General features: G+C 58.6%; 2 protein-coding genes across 2 annotated transcripts in view; one reads left to right on the top strand and one right to left on the bottom strand.

Moving 5' to 3' along the window:
• Window positions 1–12,662, top strand: part of LOC121928653 (protein scribble homolog) — a 31,844-nt gene extending 19,182 nt beyond the window's left edge. The window contains 17 exon segments of the mRNA XM_042463662.1: window positions 10–69; window positions 197–289; window positions 2,862–2,924; window positions 3,082–3,135; window positions 3,542–3,583; window positions 3,786–3,920; window positions 4,117–4,233; window positions 4,356–4,415; window positions 4,497–4,659; window positions 5,807–5,993; window positions 6,299–6,406; window positions 6,519–6,710; window positions 6,941–7,080; window positions 7,207–7,244; window positions 8,154–8,228; window positions 10,794–10,863; window positions 11,401–12,662. Coding sequence (XP_042319596.1) covers window positions 10–69; window positions 197–289; window positions 2,862–2,924; window positions 3,082–3,135; window positions 3,542–3,583; window positions 3,786–3,920; window positions 4,117–4,233; window positions 4,356–4,415; window positions 4,497–4,659; window positions 5,807–5,993; window positions 6,299–6,406; window positions 6,519–6,710; window positions 6,941–7,080; window positions 7,207–7,244; window positions 8,154–8,228; window positions 10,794–10,863; window positions 11,401–11,546 — 1,743 coding nt within the window. The 3' untranslated portion in view covers window positions 11,547–12,662.
• Window positions 1–13,886, bottom strand: part of GRINA (glutamate ionotropic receptor NMDA type subunit associated protein 1) — a 595,197-nt gene that overhangs the window by 400,912 nt on the left and 180,399 nt on the right. The window lies entirely within an intron of this gene.

Consider the following 13,886-nt stretch of genomic DNA (forward strand, 5'->3'; position numbering starts at 1 on the left):
CTGGGGAAGGAGCGGATACGCAAAGAGCGGGAGTCGGCCACCCACCTCCTGGTGGAAGAGACGGAAGAGGTGAGAGGCAGAGGGGACTGGAGGGCACAGAGAGGCGGCTGTGCTGGGTAGAGGAGGGACCCTGGAGTCTCGGAGGGGCCCCTGACCTGACCTCCATCTGCTCTCCTTCCTTCCTTCCTTCCTGCAGGAGGTGAGCAGGGAGCCTCTTCGCCTGGACTACCGCACACTGGCAGCTTTGCCCAACAGTGGTCTGCAGAAGAGCACCCGAGGTGTTGACAACGTAAGTAGCCAGAGGGTTGGCCAAAGGGGTGGGCTGGGGTTGCCTGGAGCCCCTGGGGGCCTTGCCGTGGGGTACATCCCCCCTTCCCACCTTGGGCTTGCAGCTCAGAGAGCAAGGGGTCCTGGGATGCAGAGGGGGAAGGGAATTGGGGGGTGGGGGTCCTGGGCAAACAGCAGAGGACTAGCCTCACTCACCCACCGACCCACATCCTGCCACCCTCAAGGGAGGGGCTTTCTGCCACTTCTGGGGATGTTGGTAATCCTCAGCTTGGCTTGATGTTTCCCAGCCTTGCAGGACAGAGCAGGGAGGCGGGGGAGGAACAGGCGGACAGAGAAATGGTAATGGTGACCCTGCTCCATGGGGGCTAGCTGAGAGGTCCCTCCATAGCACCATTCATTGGTAGTACCAGCAGAGCAGGTCATTCAACAGGTGCTGCACTCTCCTTCTCTCATCTTGGGGGCAGAAGGGGCTGCTGACTTGCCTGGTCCCTTCTCTCGTCACAGGAGACGGGGAGGGAGGGGGAAGAGTCACTGGGCAACTCTGGGACCCTCCTCCCCCTCCTTGAAACCTAATCATGGCTCCTCTGCACCCCCACCCCAAAACACGCACGCAATGGGATGCCAGAGCTGCCCCAGCTGAGCTATTTTGGTCCCAGATGATGGGAGGGGAGGGGAGGGGAGGGGGCTCCTTTTGTCCTCCAGGCAGCCTAGAGAGCAGCCCACTCGCTTGCCAGCCCCTCTTCCATGTGTGCGTGTCTGTGGGCATTTTCCCTTGGCACAGGTGAGCCGGGGAGGTTGCAAGGGGGGCTGGGAGCAGGTGGGTTGGGGGCTGCTGCCTTGGGCTTTACTGAGAGGAGTAAGGTCATCAGACCCAGCCATGGGAAGGAGGGGGGGGGAAGCAGAAGGTGCCCCCATGTTTTGGAGCACCATTGCTGGGAGAGGACAGGGGGGAGCTTTGAGGGAGGCCTTTGTGGTGGGGGGTGTTGGATGGAGTGGCAGCGGGCCTCCCCTTTGCCAGGATGGTCACAAGCGGCCACTTGGGGCATTTCCTGGAGGGGTTGCCCCCTGCCTCACAACCTAGGCTGTTGGAGGCCTTTCCCTCTCCAGAGGAGGGTCTAACATGGGTCTGATGCGAGACTTTCACAGCTGGACACTCTTTCCCTGAAGGTCTGTGTCTGTAGGTGTGCCGCGCGTGCTATTGTCAGGGGTTGGCTGGCATTTAGGGGTTTCCATGGCGTTGTTCAGTCCACTCCCATACTAGCCCACAGTCCAAGTGGCCATAAGAAGTCCAGCAATGCAACTCTACCTTTGGGGTGCCTCCCTCTTCCAGGATGGTGCCTGTTGCCCCACAGCGCCCTTGAGGTTCGGGGGAGCATAGGTCCTCCAGCCTTGGGGGTCCCAAAGTGTCCCCCTCTGATGCCCCCTTCCCATCTCTCTCCCGCCAGCTCCACCCTCGTGAAATGGAGAGGGACATGCAGGCCTGGCCTCTGCCACTGACCCCTCTTTCAGACGGGGGCCAGAACAGCATCCTTGGGGTGGCAGCCACAGAGGCTGGCGGGGCCATGAAGGAGGAGAAGGAAGAGAAGGAGCACCAGGCCTTGGTGGACTCCCAGCCCATCCCCTTCAGTGGCAACCCTTTTGTGCTGGCCAATCGGCAGGGTGGGCCGTGCCTGGGGGGGGGCTCCCCTCGGCTATGGAAAGGGGGGCGTTCTGAAGACCAGTCTCTACTCCAAGGCAAGGGGCTCGGGGGGGGGGGCGGTCAGCCTGCCATGTCTGCCGTGTGCACCCTGCCTGCCGTGTGGGACTGTTGCTCTCCCCCTCTGGCTCTGTGCCCCCCCCCCAATGCCCCTCTTTCAAGGGGACGCAGCCTTTCTTTGGTGGGTGGGTGAGCTGCGGCCAGGGCAATGCAGGGGGCTGCAGAGGAGGAGACCCTCAGCGGAGGGGGATGTCCACAGAGCCTGCTTGCTTGCTGGCCTTTTTATCTTGAGATGTATTGAAGACCCCATCTGCCCCCTCCCCTCCCCTCCTGGCGTGGCTTTGAGCTGAGGAGTCCTGCTGCATGAGTTTGGTTTTGGGTTCGTGGTTTCCCCCCTTTCCCCCTTTAACTGTCTGTGTATGTGTGTGAGTGTGTTTGTGTGTGTGTGCATATCAATTGTTCTGTTAACCCATTTTGTAAAAGCATTACATGCCAGTTCTTAGACCCAAATAGTACCTATAAGGAAAGAAAATTTCAGCAAAAAAAGAGCTCTCCCTTGACCTGAGGGCAAAGCCACTAAGGCAGAGCGGAAACCTCCCTGTTTAGGAGGCACTGAAGGCAAGGCAGGAAGGAAAAGATAGAATTCGGGGCAGGCAGGGCAGTGGACCCTTGGAGCCTCCTCCTGGCTGTCCTGCCCTGTCCTGTCCTGTCCGAGAAGCTGTGGGTCTGGCTGGGTCCCACCTTGGCCCTCCCTGGTTGTAGGAGGGTCTCATGGGGGTCCCATCAGAGCCCCCAGAGCAGAACACAATGGTACAGGAGGGGCATTGGGGCCTGGTGTGGGTGAGGGATTTCATCGGCTGCCTTCTTGGTCTTTCAGGCAATGGCACCCGGGGAGGCCGGAGCTCGGAGGGACTCGCCCACAACTACCCGCAGCCAGCAGGTAAAGGGGACTGAATTGTGAGGAGGGGTCAGCAGAGGGCACCTCTGGATCTGGAGTCTCTGCCTCTTCTACCCATCAGTCAGCCTCTCTGGTTCTCTCTGCTTCTTTCTTTCTCTCGTTCTCTCTCCCTCCCTAATCCTCTCTGGCCCCTCTCCAGCCACCTGGTGCTGCCCCACGGCCTGCCCACCTGGTGGGCAGAGAGACCCGCTTTGTAAGTGCTGCCTTGGTGTGCCGCACCCCCTGCCACGCTCTCCATCCCTTCCACCGGCTTCACTGCCTTGCAAGAGGGGGACTGGGTCCTGTGCTTCGATGGGGGGCATGGGGGGCATCCTTCTTCCCCTTCCCCAGGTGCTTGGCACTGCCAATGTTGCCTCTGCAAACCTCACCTCTTACGCTTCTGCTTCTGGATTTGGGCATCGCTTCTAGTTTTAGGCTGGGGCTGGGGAGGAGTCTTTGGGGTTGATTTGTGGGTCACATGGAGGGCAAGGGGATCTGGCAGCTGTGGGGGAGAGTTAGTGGTGAGGGCAAAGGTCCAAAGAGCTGGAAGGGAAATTGTGGGGTGGGCGAAAGCGGCTGAGGATGGGTCCATTCCAATTTCCTCCTCTTCCTGATTTCAGGCCTCTGTCCATTTTGTCCCCACCCAGAGTGAGAGCAAGTCGGTAAGTCTGTTGGCGCCCTTTGACCCTGCAGCAGTGATCATCCTAGAGGTGGGTGGGTGGGCATCCCCTGCCCTGCCCTGCCCTCTCTCGTTGTGTCTTTCTCTGGGGGTGAGTTTGGTGCAAGTGGAGGTTGCGGTGGAGCCAATGTATCTGTTTGGATGACCACTCCCCCCCTCGGGCGGTCTCCTCGCACCCTCCTCAGACCAAGCCTGGGACAATCCAGCCGGTCTCCCGTGCGCGACCGGCCCCCACTCCAGTTTCACCGACGGCAGAAGGACGGGAGAGCGGCCCAAATCCCTTCCAGCAGCCAGAGGTGCGCTCCAGCGGCCACAACTCCGTGAGTCACTCTGGGCACACACACGGCCCCTGCAGGACCCCTCCCCAAAGGCCCGGGCAAGATGGGGCGAGGCTAGCTGGGGGGGCACAGTGGGGCCCTGGGACCCCCGCAAAGCAGCAGCAGGAGGGGAGCTTTCCTGGGAGGGCCCCCCAGCCTTGTGTTCTGACGTGGGATCCCCTTTCTTCTCCCCCCCCAGCCTCGGTCTCCCCAGCCCCCGCTGTCACCAGATGAAACAATGCCAAGCGTCAGTGCCAAGCAGGCGTACAAGGCCTTTGCGGCCGTCCCTGTCCCTCACCTGTTCCTGGAGATGGATGTGAGTGGGATGAGGGGTCATGGGGGGCAGGGGAAGGGGCTGGCTCTGGGTGGGGAGGATCAAGGGGGTCCCAGCCTTTCCAGCAGTCACCCCCATTTCTTTCTCCCTCCCTCCTTCCTCAGGAGCTGCCAGGCCAGAAAAGCATGGAGAAGGCTCAACTCGCCCCCTCTGAGGTAGGCCAGGTGAGTGGCCTACCTACCTGAGGGAGCAGGGCAAGGGTCAGCAGCGATACCCATTGGGCTCTCCTGCCTCTCGCCCCACAGGGTCTGTCACCAGGGCCCCCCCATAGTCCTGAGCAGAAGTCCTTCCGCGAAAGACAGAAGTACTTTGAAGTGGAGCTGAAGCAGCCCCTCCTAGCCGAGAAGCCCCCCAAGCGGGTCTCTCTGGTTGGGGAGGACGACTTGAAGAAGATGAAGGAGGAGGAAGGTGCGTAGAACATTACCCTCTGCTGCCAGGCTTGGTCTCTTCACTGGTCCCTTGGGGACGTGTCTGGGGGGGGGTGCATGTGTATCTGTCTGAGCCCTCTTTCTGAGTCCCCTTTGCAGGCCCTTTTGTTTTCAGAGCCCTTTAGTGGCCCCGGGGGGGGATAGTTGGGGCTTTGCCCCTGAAGGGGGGTCATGTGGAGAGCTGGGAGAACAAAGGGGAGGGTGGCCAGAGTGACCGAGGGCTGGGGGGCATTTGACTTAGGTGGAAACCGTGAAGGGCGGCAAGACCTGCGTTCGGGGGGGGGAGGAGCGTTAGGCAGCTGTCTCCTCCCAACATAAAGCTGGAACTCGTGGCCCTTGGCTAGAGAGTAATGGAGGAGGGGAAGCTTCCCCACTTGGAGCAGAGCCGGAAGGAGGGGGCTTGCTGCCCCACGGACGGTGGAAAAGGGAGTGAGGATTGTGAAGTTGAAGGCTTTCATGGCCAGCATCCATAGATTTGTGTGGGGTTTTTGGGCTATGTGGCCATGTTCTGGAAGAGTTTATTCCTGACATTTTATCTACATCTGTGGCTGACATCTTCAGAAGATGCAGGTGAAACGTGAAGAATAAATTCTTCTAGGGCATGGCCACATAGCCTGAAATACCCACAAAAAACTTTGGAGTGAGGATTGTTTGGGGGCACCACAGCGGCCGTGTGGGGCTGATGCCAGGATCAGAGGTGGGGATACCTCTTAACGCATGCCAGCTGCCACAGAGGGCAAGACGGCTGCCATTGCCTTTGCGCCCCCTCCTGGCCCTTGCGGACCTTTACCTGCTGCAGAGGTTGGGGAGCATCCAGTTGGCCATTGGGGGCACATCCAGGCTCCCCTGCATTCCTCTGAGGAGACTGAGCGCTGCAGAGGGATGAGCCCCAGAGGCTTCCCTGGGGAGCAGTGGGTGGGGAGGTAGGGAAAGCCTCCCCAAAGCTGAGAGCATAAACTGCCTTGGTTCTCCTGGGAGCAAAAATGCCGGTGGGACGATGGGTTTGGTTACATCTGGCAGTGTGTGTGTGGGGGGGGGGGGGCTAACCAAGGATTTTCCTTTTCTGGGAGGGCATGAGGAGCAGAGGGAGATGCCCAGTCTCATGGCCTCCTTTGCTGCTTGTCTAGCCCGGAAGCTGCAGCTAAAGCGAGCCCAAATGCTGGAGGAGGAGGAGGCAGAGGAGGAGGATGAAGAGGAAGACGAGGAGGGGAGAAGGAGGCACAGACCCCCCAGCACAGCACCCCCCACCAGCATCTTCATTGAGGGGGTTGAGTACAAAGTGGAGAAGCTCTCCCAAACACCAGTGGTGTCTCGGTGAGTTCCCTGGGCTCAGCACCAACCTCACATTGCTGGCAGCCTGGCTGAGAGTCTCTTCTGAGGAAGGGGGCTTTTCCAGAAGGGAGGACCCCAGCCCCTTCTGTCTCCCCCCCCCCCCATGTGTGGGTTCCACAGGGGAGGGGGAGCTGTGAGCCCACTTTGCCCTGGGCCCCCCCAGGTGGTGGGCATCTCAGTCCCTTTCAAAGGACTCCAGCGCTTCTGGGTTCACAGAAGGGGGTTCTTCCAGAGTCCTGGTGGCCCCTTGGAGTGTGCCTGAGGGGGTCTCTCTCTGCCTCTTCTAGGTTCCCAGAGCCAGAGAGACACAATGGCTCCCAGAGAACCTCCCTGGAGGACGGTTGGAGGCCACAGCAGCTGCCACTGCTCTCGTCCCCTGTGGCCCCAGTGGCTGGGTGAGGGTGCCAGGCTATGAGGAAAGGGGGGAAAGGGTGCCCTCTTGCCTACCCCCCTCCCCCCAAGCAACTGCTCTGGGTTATTCTGACTCGTCCTTCCTTTCCCTGCAAGGCTGAGCCCCCCGTACCCGAGAGGGGGGGAGTCGGCAGCCCCAGTGAGGACAGCCAAGGCCGAGCGACGGCACCAGGAGCGCCTCCGCATGCAGAGCCCAGAGCTGTTGTTCACTGCCCATGAGAAGGAGCTGTCCCCAGCTGAGCGGCGGGCCTTGGAGGCCGAGAAGAGGGCCATGTGGAGGGCAGCACGGTAGGACCCCTCGCCCCTCTTTCTCTCTTGTCTCTTTCTGCCTGGGGGACGGTGAAGAGGGACCTACAGGCAAGTTGGAGGGGGTGCCTTTGCCCCTGCACTGCCCTCCCAATTCGCTCTGCCTTCACCCTTGGCATTTCAAATGCCTTCCCCCATACAGTGGCTACTGCGTCCACTGACCGCCCATGCTCACCTCACTTTCCCTTTCTCTTTCTGTTCTGGTTGGCCAGGATGAAGTCACTGGAGCAGGACGCCCTGAAGGCCCAGATGGTCATCGCAAAGTCCAAGGAAGGCCGGAAGAGGGGCACTCTAGAGCAGCTGGCGGAGTCGCCCTCACCTGCCCCCACCCCTTCACCAACACCCCCAGAGGGTACTTGTCGCCCATTGCTTTTTTTCCTGCAAAACGGACCTCAGTGGGTAAGGAAGGGAGGGGGAATGTGGCTTTGGCCTTCGCAAAGTCCTCATTGAGATCCTTCCTCAACTCTTCTTTTTGCAGAGTGCAGCTCCCGGATTGTTGCCTCACCTGGCAGACTGGTAGGAGTTGGGCCCACACCGCAGGCTGTAATCCTGGGGAGATGGGGTCAGAGGGGAGGGGACCTTCCAGCCAGGGGCGCCTGTTCTTGAACCCCCCAGGGGATGTTGGGGTTCTCACTCTGCCCCCCACCTCCCTTCTCTTGGCAAGGCGCACCTTTGCCCTCATAATACTGTTCAGGCGGTGTTTTTTTTGGGGGGGGGGGCTTGATTTGCCCCGCATGACAGTTTGCATGGCTTCTCTTCCCCCACCGCATTCCTGTCCACTTGTGACCTTTCATGTTCGCAAATTGGACCGGCGTCTCCTCCCCAGCATAGTGCAGGCATGCACCCTCCCACCTGCCCAGGTGCCATCAGGGGGCCTTCCATGTGCCAGGGCCACTGAGGCCTCCACTTCCCCCGGAGCCAGGACAGGAGAAGCTGCCATGAGGTTTTGGGAAGAAGGCTTGGAGACGCTCAAGGCCCCTCTGGGAAAGAGCCTCCTCCCCTCCCTTGCCTGGGGTCTCACAAAATGGACTCCCTGCCCACCATGTAAAGGCCCCAAAAGCATCCTGTGGTAGAAGCCCTGGGAGGCTTCGGGTTGCCTCTCTGGGTGCCATGTGGCCACAGAGGGCACCTGGCAAATGGTCAGGCTTAGCAGCCCTGCTTCCTGATTGGGGTCTCACTGGAGTGGGGGAGGGTACTGGTGGTGGGGGGGACACTTATTTCTCTGCCCAATTCTGCCTCACCAGGAAGGAGCGGGACCAGGGTGGGCTGGGGGGCTAAGAGAGTCTTCCCCCAATTGCGACCCCCTTGCTCTACTCTTTGCTGCTACCGACCTGCCTCCCCTTCATTCATTCTCTCTCTCTCTCTTTCTTCCCCCTGACCCCCCTCTTGCCTCCCCCCACCCCCTTTCTGTGGGCCTTCTCCCAGTCTGTGCCTGAAAAGAAGTTTCTCTACAGAGAATTTGCTGCCATTCCTTCTTCCAAACCTGTTTATGACATTCAGGTACCAGCTGCATGCTGTGCCCACTGGGCCACAGGAGGAGGGGGGTCGGAGGTTGGGGGTCAGGGGGCTCCCACCTTCCTCCTTTCCTTTCTTTTCCTTTCCTTTCCTTCCGTCTGTGGGCGTCAGGCCAAGGTTTGGACAGTCAGTTCAGATGCAATTTAGAAGATGATGATGATGATGATGATGATGATGATGATGATGATGATGATGATGATAGTGTTTATATGTATCTTCCCTCCTCTCCCAATGGATTGAGGTGGGATCACAACAGAGTTAAAAACACTTGTAATATTACAACATTAATTACAATTAAAACCACAGCTAAAAACATAAAACATCAATCATCAATCAATCACGGGGTCAGTCACGGGGCCAGGTGCTCTCGGTCCGTACCAGTGGTCTTCATAAAAGGTCAGGAGGATATGCGCGGCAGAAGAGCTCTGTCTTTACCGCCTTCTTGAAAATCTCCAAGGATGTAACAAGGCGAGTCTCCTCTGGAGTCCGTTCCATAGTCTAGGAGCAGCTATACTGAAAGCTTTTTGGGAAGTGGAAACATGTTTGGATGGTGGCACCTCTAACAGGTTCTTCCCACTAGTTCTAAGAGTGCGGGGCGGATTGTATCGGTAGATGCGTTTCCGTAAGTAACCCGGGCCCAAGCCAGTGTAGATCTTTCAAGATAGGTGTTATATGGTCAAGTCTCGAAGAACTAGTGACCAACCTGGCTGCCGCATTTTGCACTAACTGAAGCTTCCGAACTTGATACAAGGGTAGCCCCATGTAGAGCGCATTACAGAAGTTGAGACGAGAGATTACCAGAGCATGTACTACAGCTTCCAGGTCCTTTCGGTTGAGGTAGGGTCGCAGTTGGCGTATCAACCGAAGTTGGTACCAAGCACTTCTGGCCCTCGCATCCACTTGAGATGACAAACGTAGAGACGGATCCAGAAGTACTCCCAGACTGCGAACTTCATCCTTCAGGGGAAGTGTGACCCTGTCTAGGAGGGGAGGACAAATTTCCTTCCCCAGACCTAAGGAACCTATCGCAGATACCTCCGTTTTCTCTGGATTCAGCTTGAGTTTGTTTTTCTCATCCAGCCTATTACTGACTCCAGGCAGGCATTCAGAGGAGAGATGCCATCCTTAGTCCCTGTAGCAGTCAGAGACATGGAGAAACATATTTGGGTGTCATCAGCATAGTGATAACCCTGCGCCCCATGACTCTGGATGATCTCTCCCAACGGTTTCATGTAACTCATGATGAAATCAGCAGCAATGGGGTGGGGTGGCAGAGTGGGTTCTCCCCACTTCCAGGGACAGGAGGGTTTGCCATGAGGCACGTGTCTCAGGAAGTAGACCTGGAGGTCCGTGTGCCTACCCCAGGCGCAAAGCCAGAAGCAAGATGGTGGCCATTGCCATAGCAGCCAGCATGTTCTTACGCTGCAGCTGCTGCCTACTGTATGTGGGCCAGTTGTGGGCACAGGGTTCTGGGCCTCCCCCTCACCTAGTCCCCCTCCTGCTTTCCTGGGGAGTCTTGAAAGCCCCCCTCACTCCTCCCCCCCCCCAGAGAGGGGCAATGTGAGTCCACACGGTTCCCTTTCCCTGTCATCCAGTCAGCCACCATCGCTGACTCTTCCCCATCATCCATCCTCATTTCGTACCGATGGGCTTCGTTTGGAGACCCCTTTGGCCCCATTGAAGGAGCAGAGTCTGCCTTCTCCTCTCTCCAGGCCACCTGGCATTTTACAGACATCTGTACTGCTTTCTGAAGTGTTTATTTTTTTCCTCCCCAAATTAAATTAAAATGTCCTGGGCAAAGGTTGGAGCCTTTCCAGAGAGGGGCGTTCCTCTTCCGCCTTCTGGATGCTTGGTGCCCTCTTCCAGGAGACCTTTTTGGAGGCCGCAGTTGGAGGGTATTCAGAGGGCAGGGGTCTTAGGGACCTGCAGGTTTTGTTTCCCTTCCTTTCCCTTAAAAAAGGGAGGAGGGCCTCCCTTTTTCCTGACTGCTGTGACCATCCTAGTTGACCCTAGCGTATCCCCCCCTCCGTCACAAACAGCTCTGTGAGTGGGGGGGGGGGGCTCCTTGTGGCTGGACATGGCAAGGACTGAGCACCCACTGGTCACCTGAAGCACAGAGTGCCATCTTGTGTGAGGATCGGTGGGGCTCAGCCTCTCTCACTCGCTCTGATGGCTGGGGGGGGTCTCTTGGCCCCAGGGCCAGAGCCAGGCTCAGAGGTTTCTGGAAGGCCACTGAGCCCCCCCCCCCCAGCAGGGTTCCACAGTGGCTCCTTTGCCAGCTCTCGCTCTCCGGTGCCTGGGCCCTTGGGAATGGGCCCTATGGCAGCAGCCAGCAAGGGGACAGTGACCCCCATTTTAACCCTGCCCTTCTTCTGCTGCTCGCTCCCCCTTTGTCCTGCTTGCTTGTGGTCCTCTGTCACCCCTTGCCCTGGCCACAAGGGGCACAGTGAGCGAACTTTCTCTGATGTGTTATTTTGGGTGGGCCAAAAGAGGTATTGCAGGCCCCCGGGACATCTGGCTGTCAGTCACCTCCTTCTGCTGCTCTTCCAGACGCCGGACGGTGGGGAGACATGCAGATCCCTCCTCAACAACAGTGGCAGCGGCAGCAGTGGCAGCTCAGGTGAGTAGCCCATGGGGCTGTTTAGACTCAGGGAGGGGGCCCTGGGCCCCACAGGCACCTCTTTGCCTCCACACTGCCCCCACCCCTCCCTAGACTGGCAGTAAGGGGCAGTGGGCAGAGCACCCTTGCAGTGCCATGAGCTACTGCTGTGGCTGGGGGCAGAGTGGGGCTGTGCCTGTGAGAGACCCCCTCCAGCTCCCCAGGGGTCCTTGCACAGCACAGCAGAGCCCCCTCATCCCACTTTTGCCCACATTTGGCTCTGGGCTTAAGAAGCAGCATCCCCCAAGGCTTGGCGGCCCCCAAAGTCTGAGGGAAGGTCTTCTATCTTCCCAGCATCATAGAGGAACACCATCCCCAGGTGCTGCCCTGCCGGCCCCATCACCACCACCACAGTTTTGCCAGGCAGCAGATTACTCCCAGATATGTGTGTTAGTGGAGTGGGATGGGGGTCCCAGAGCGCCTTCTTCCTTCCTATAAGTTTTTCTTTCTTTCTCTTTCTTTCTCTCTTTCCCTTTGCCCCCCCCCTCCAATGACCAGTGAGCCAAAGGCCAGACGGTCCGGTTGGTGCTGAGGAATCCTTAGCCACGCGTGGCTCTCCTAGGGAGGAGACAGGACTCTTTGGCAGCCAGTGCAGCCTGGGACACGCGCAGCAGCACAGCCTGGAAGCGGCTGTCCCCACATAAGGGACCTGCGCCCCCCTTCTTGGTGGGGGGCTGTTAAGAAGACCACCAAGCTGGGGCTGTCAGCTCCTCGGGCAGCATGGGAGGTGGCCAGCTCTGGCCTCTGCGTGGACACTGGACAGAGCAAGCCCACGCCTGGGTGTCTTGCCGCCTCCTCCTCCTCCTCCTCCTGCCCCCCAGCCGTGGGGCAGGTTTTGAGCAGATGGGGGCAAGGAACAACAGTGGGACAGGGGTACAAACACTTTCTAAGAGTGCCTGAGCCCATGCACTGTGTGTCCACATAAGGTTACCTTCGCCAGTGGAGAGGGCTTGGGCATCCTTTTCTGCTCCACAGATGATCTTTGCCAAACAGCAGGTGGGCAACCCTTGCCCCATGCCGTGCACCCTCACCCTGCACTGGGGAGGGGGAGAGATGTTGCCAGGGGGACAGCAAAGTGGGCAGGCAGAAGATGACCCCTTGCTCCAGGGTGCCATCTTCTGCCTCCTCGCAGAGTCCAGGGCAGCTGGACCATTGACCCGGCTCGAGGTGGGGGCCGGCTGGGGTAGAACAGTGGGGGAGGCAGTCTAGTTGCATAGGTTGTGGTGGTGCAGGTAGAAAGTGGTATAGGTTGGGGGGCCAGGGTGCAGGAAGGGGATGTAGTGCAGGAAGGGGCAGGGACCGGGCCGGGAAGTGGGGCAGGCAGGAGTCTTGGCCAGGATGAGCCAGTGGCTCCCTGCAGGAAAGGCTCTTTGGATGGTGGGGTGGGGGCGCAGGCCGAGGGGTGTGGGATGGGTGGCCTGGCAGGGGCTTTGGGCTCCCGTGGACTCTCCAGCCCCCCATTGCCCCCCGAGCAGAGGAGGCGGATTTCTGCAGCTGCATGGGGGCTGCTTCTACACCAACCATTAGAGCTTCTTGATTTTAACCTGATTTTAGCGTTTGCTTTTAATGAGCAGTTGGGGAGTGATCATCGGGCCGGGTTTCCGCGACTAACTTCACGACTTTCTCGGTGCTGGGCTGCGGCATGTCTGTCCTCTCCTGAGAAGCTACTCCGAGGGAGATTGGGACTGTAACTAGCAACATTTGTACAACCAAAGAAATCTATTTTGTGGTTCAAGGACAATAAAGTACTTTACATTTTATATCCAGGAGACAATGCCAGCATTCAGGCCATGCTTCCCTCTGGCCTTGTCTGCTGCCAGGGCCAGCAAAGGTGCCCACAGGGGCAGGCAAGGTAGGCCCTTATTATTATTATTAACCTTTTTTTATAAAGCGCTGTAAATTGTGCCCCAAATGCAGATGGAGGCAGTGGTCTGTAAACAGCTGCCCAAAGCCCAAATGGCAGCCGGTACGATGACCAACCTCGACGGGGCTGTGGGGGCAGGAAGGGGCTCAGCACGGTAGAGTGCCAATGGGCAACCTCCCCTGAAGCCTGACCAGGAGAGGCGGCCATGAGCCAAGCTGGGCCAGCCCTGGCCAAATTTAACCCAGGTGAGCTCCTATGAGATGACTTGAGCCACAGGGGCCACCCTGGCTAGACAGCCAGCTGAGCCTCCACACTTCCCAGATGGGCAGCCTCTGACTTTGCTCCTCCAGAGGTTTTGGACCATGATGGTGGAGCTGGTGGGATTTGTAGGCCAAACATACAGAGGGCTGCACATTCCCATCTGGCTCTGAGCCATGATCCCCGCAGCAAGCAAACTGTTGCTCAAAGGGTCAAAGCCCCAATCGATACGTCTCTGGCCAGTTGTGGCCAGTGGTCAGAGCCTTCCTTAGAGAAACAACTTGGCAACTTTGGCATTTCTTTGCACAACTTTACGTTAAGCAAGGGTAGCCACACTTTGGGAGCATTCCCAAAGCACTGTGGGTCAGGTTGTTGGCCAGCCGCTCACCCTCCTCGATTTGGGCTTTTATCTAAAGCCCCCAGTCCCTCTCCCTCCCTCCTTCCTCTCCTGCTGAGTGAAGGGGCACCAGTGGGCTGCTACCCTTCTGGCTTGGCACCTGGGGTCCCAGCCAGCGGCTTCCCCTCCTGCTTTGCCATGGAAGGGCTTTCCATCACTGTGCAGCTGCTGGCCAAGTCCTGCACCAGCCTAGCCCCCTCCTTCCTTTGTTCCTTCTGGAGTCTGTGTCTTCCAGAATCCCCCTCTGCATGGACTGCATGGCCAGTGGGCTGATGGGAATTGCACTCTGACAACATTTTGAGGGCCCCACCCTCCCCCCCCCCCCCCCCCCCCCCCGTGTTTAGAGTCTGTTTCTCAGCACCTGGTTTTGCACCCATGGATGGCTCTTGAAGTGGGACGCCACAACTGTAGGGACCACACTTTAGCCCCTGTGGAGCTCAGTTAACAGGAGCATTTAGCACCCAT

Source organism: Sceloporus undulatus, chromosome 4 (genome assembly GCF_019175285.1).
Source record: "Sceloporus undulatus isolate JIND9_A2432 ecotype Alabama chromosome 4, SceUnd_v1.1, whole genome shotgun sequence".
Classification (NCBI taxonomy): domain Eukaryota; kingdom Metazoa; phylum Chordata; class Lepidosauria; order Squamata; family Phrynosomatidae; genus Sceloporus; species Sceloporus undulatus.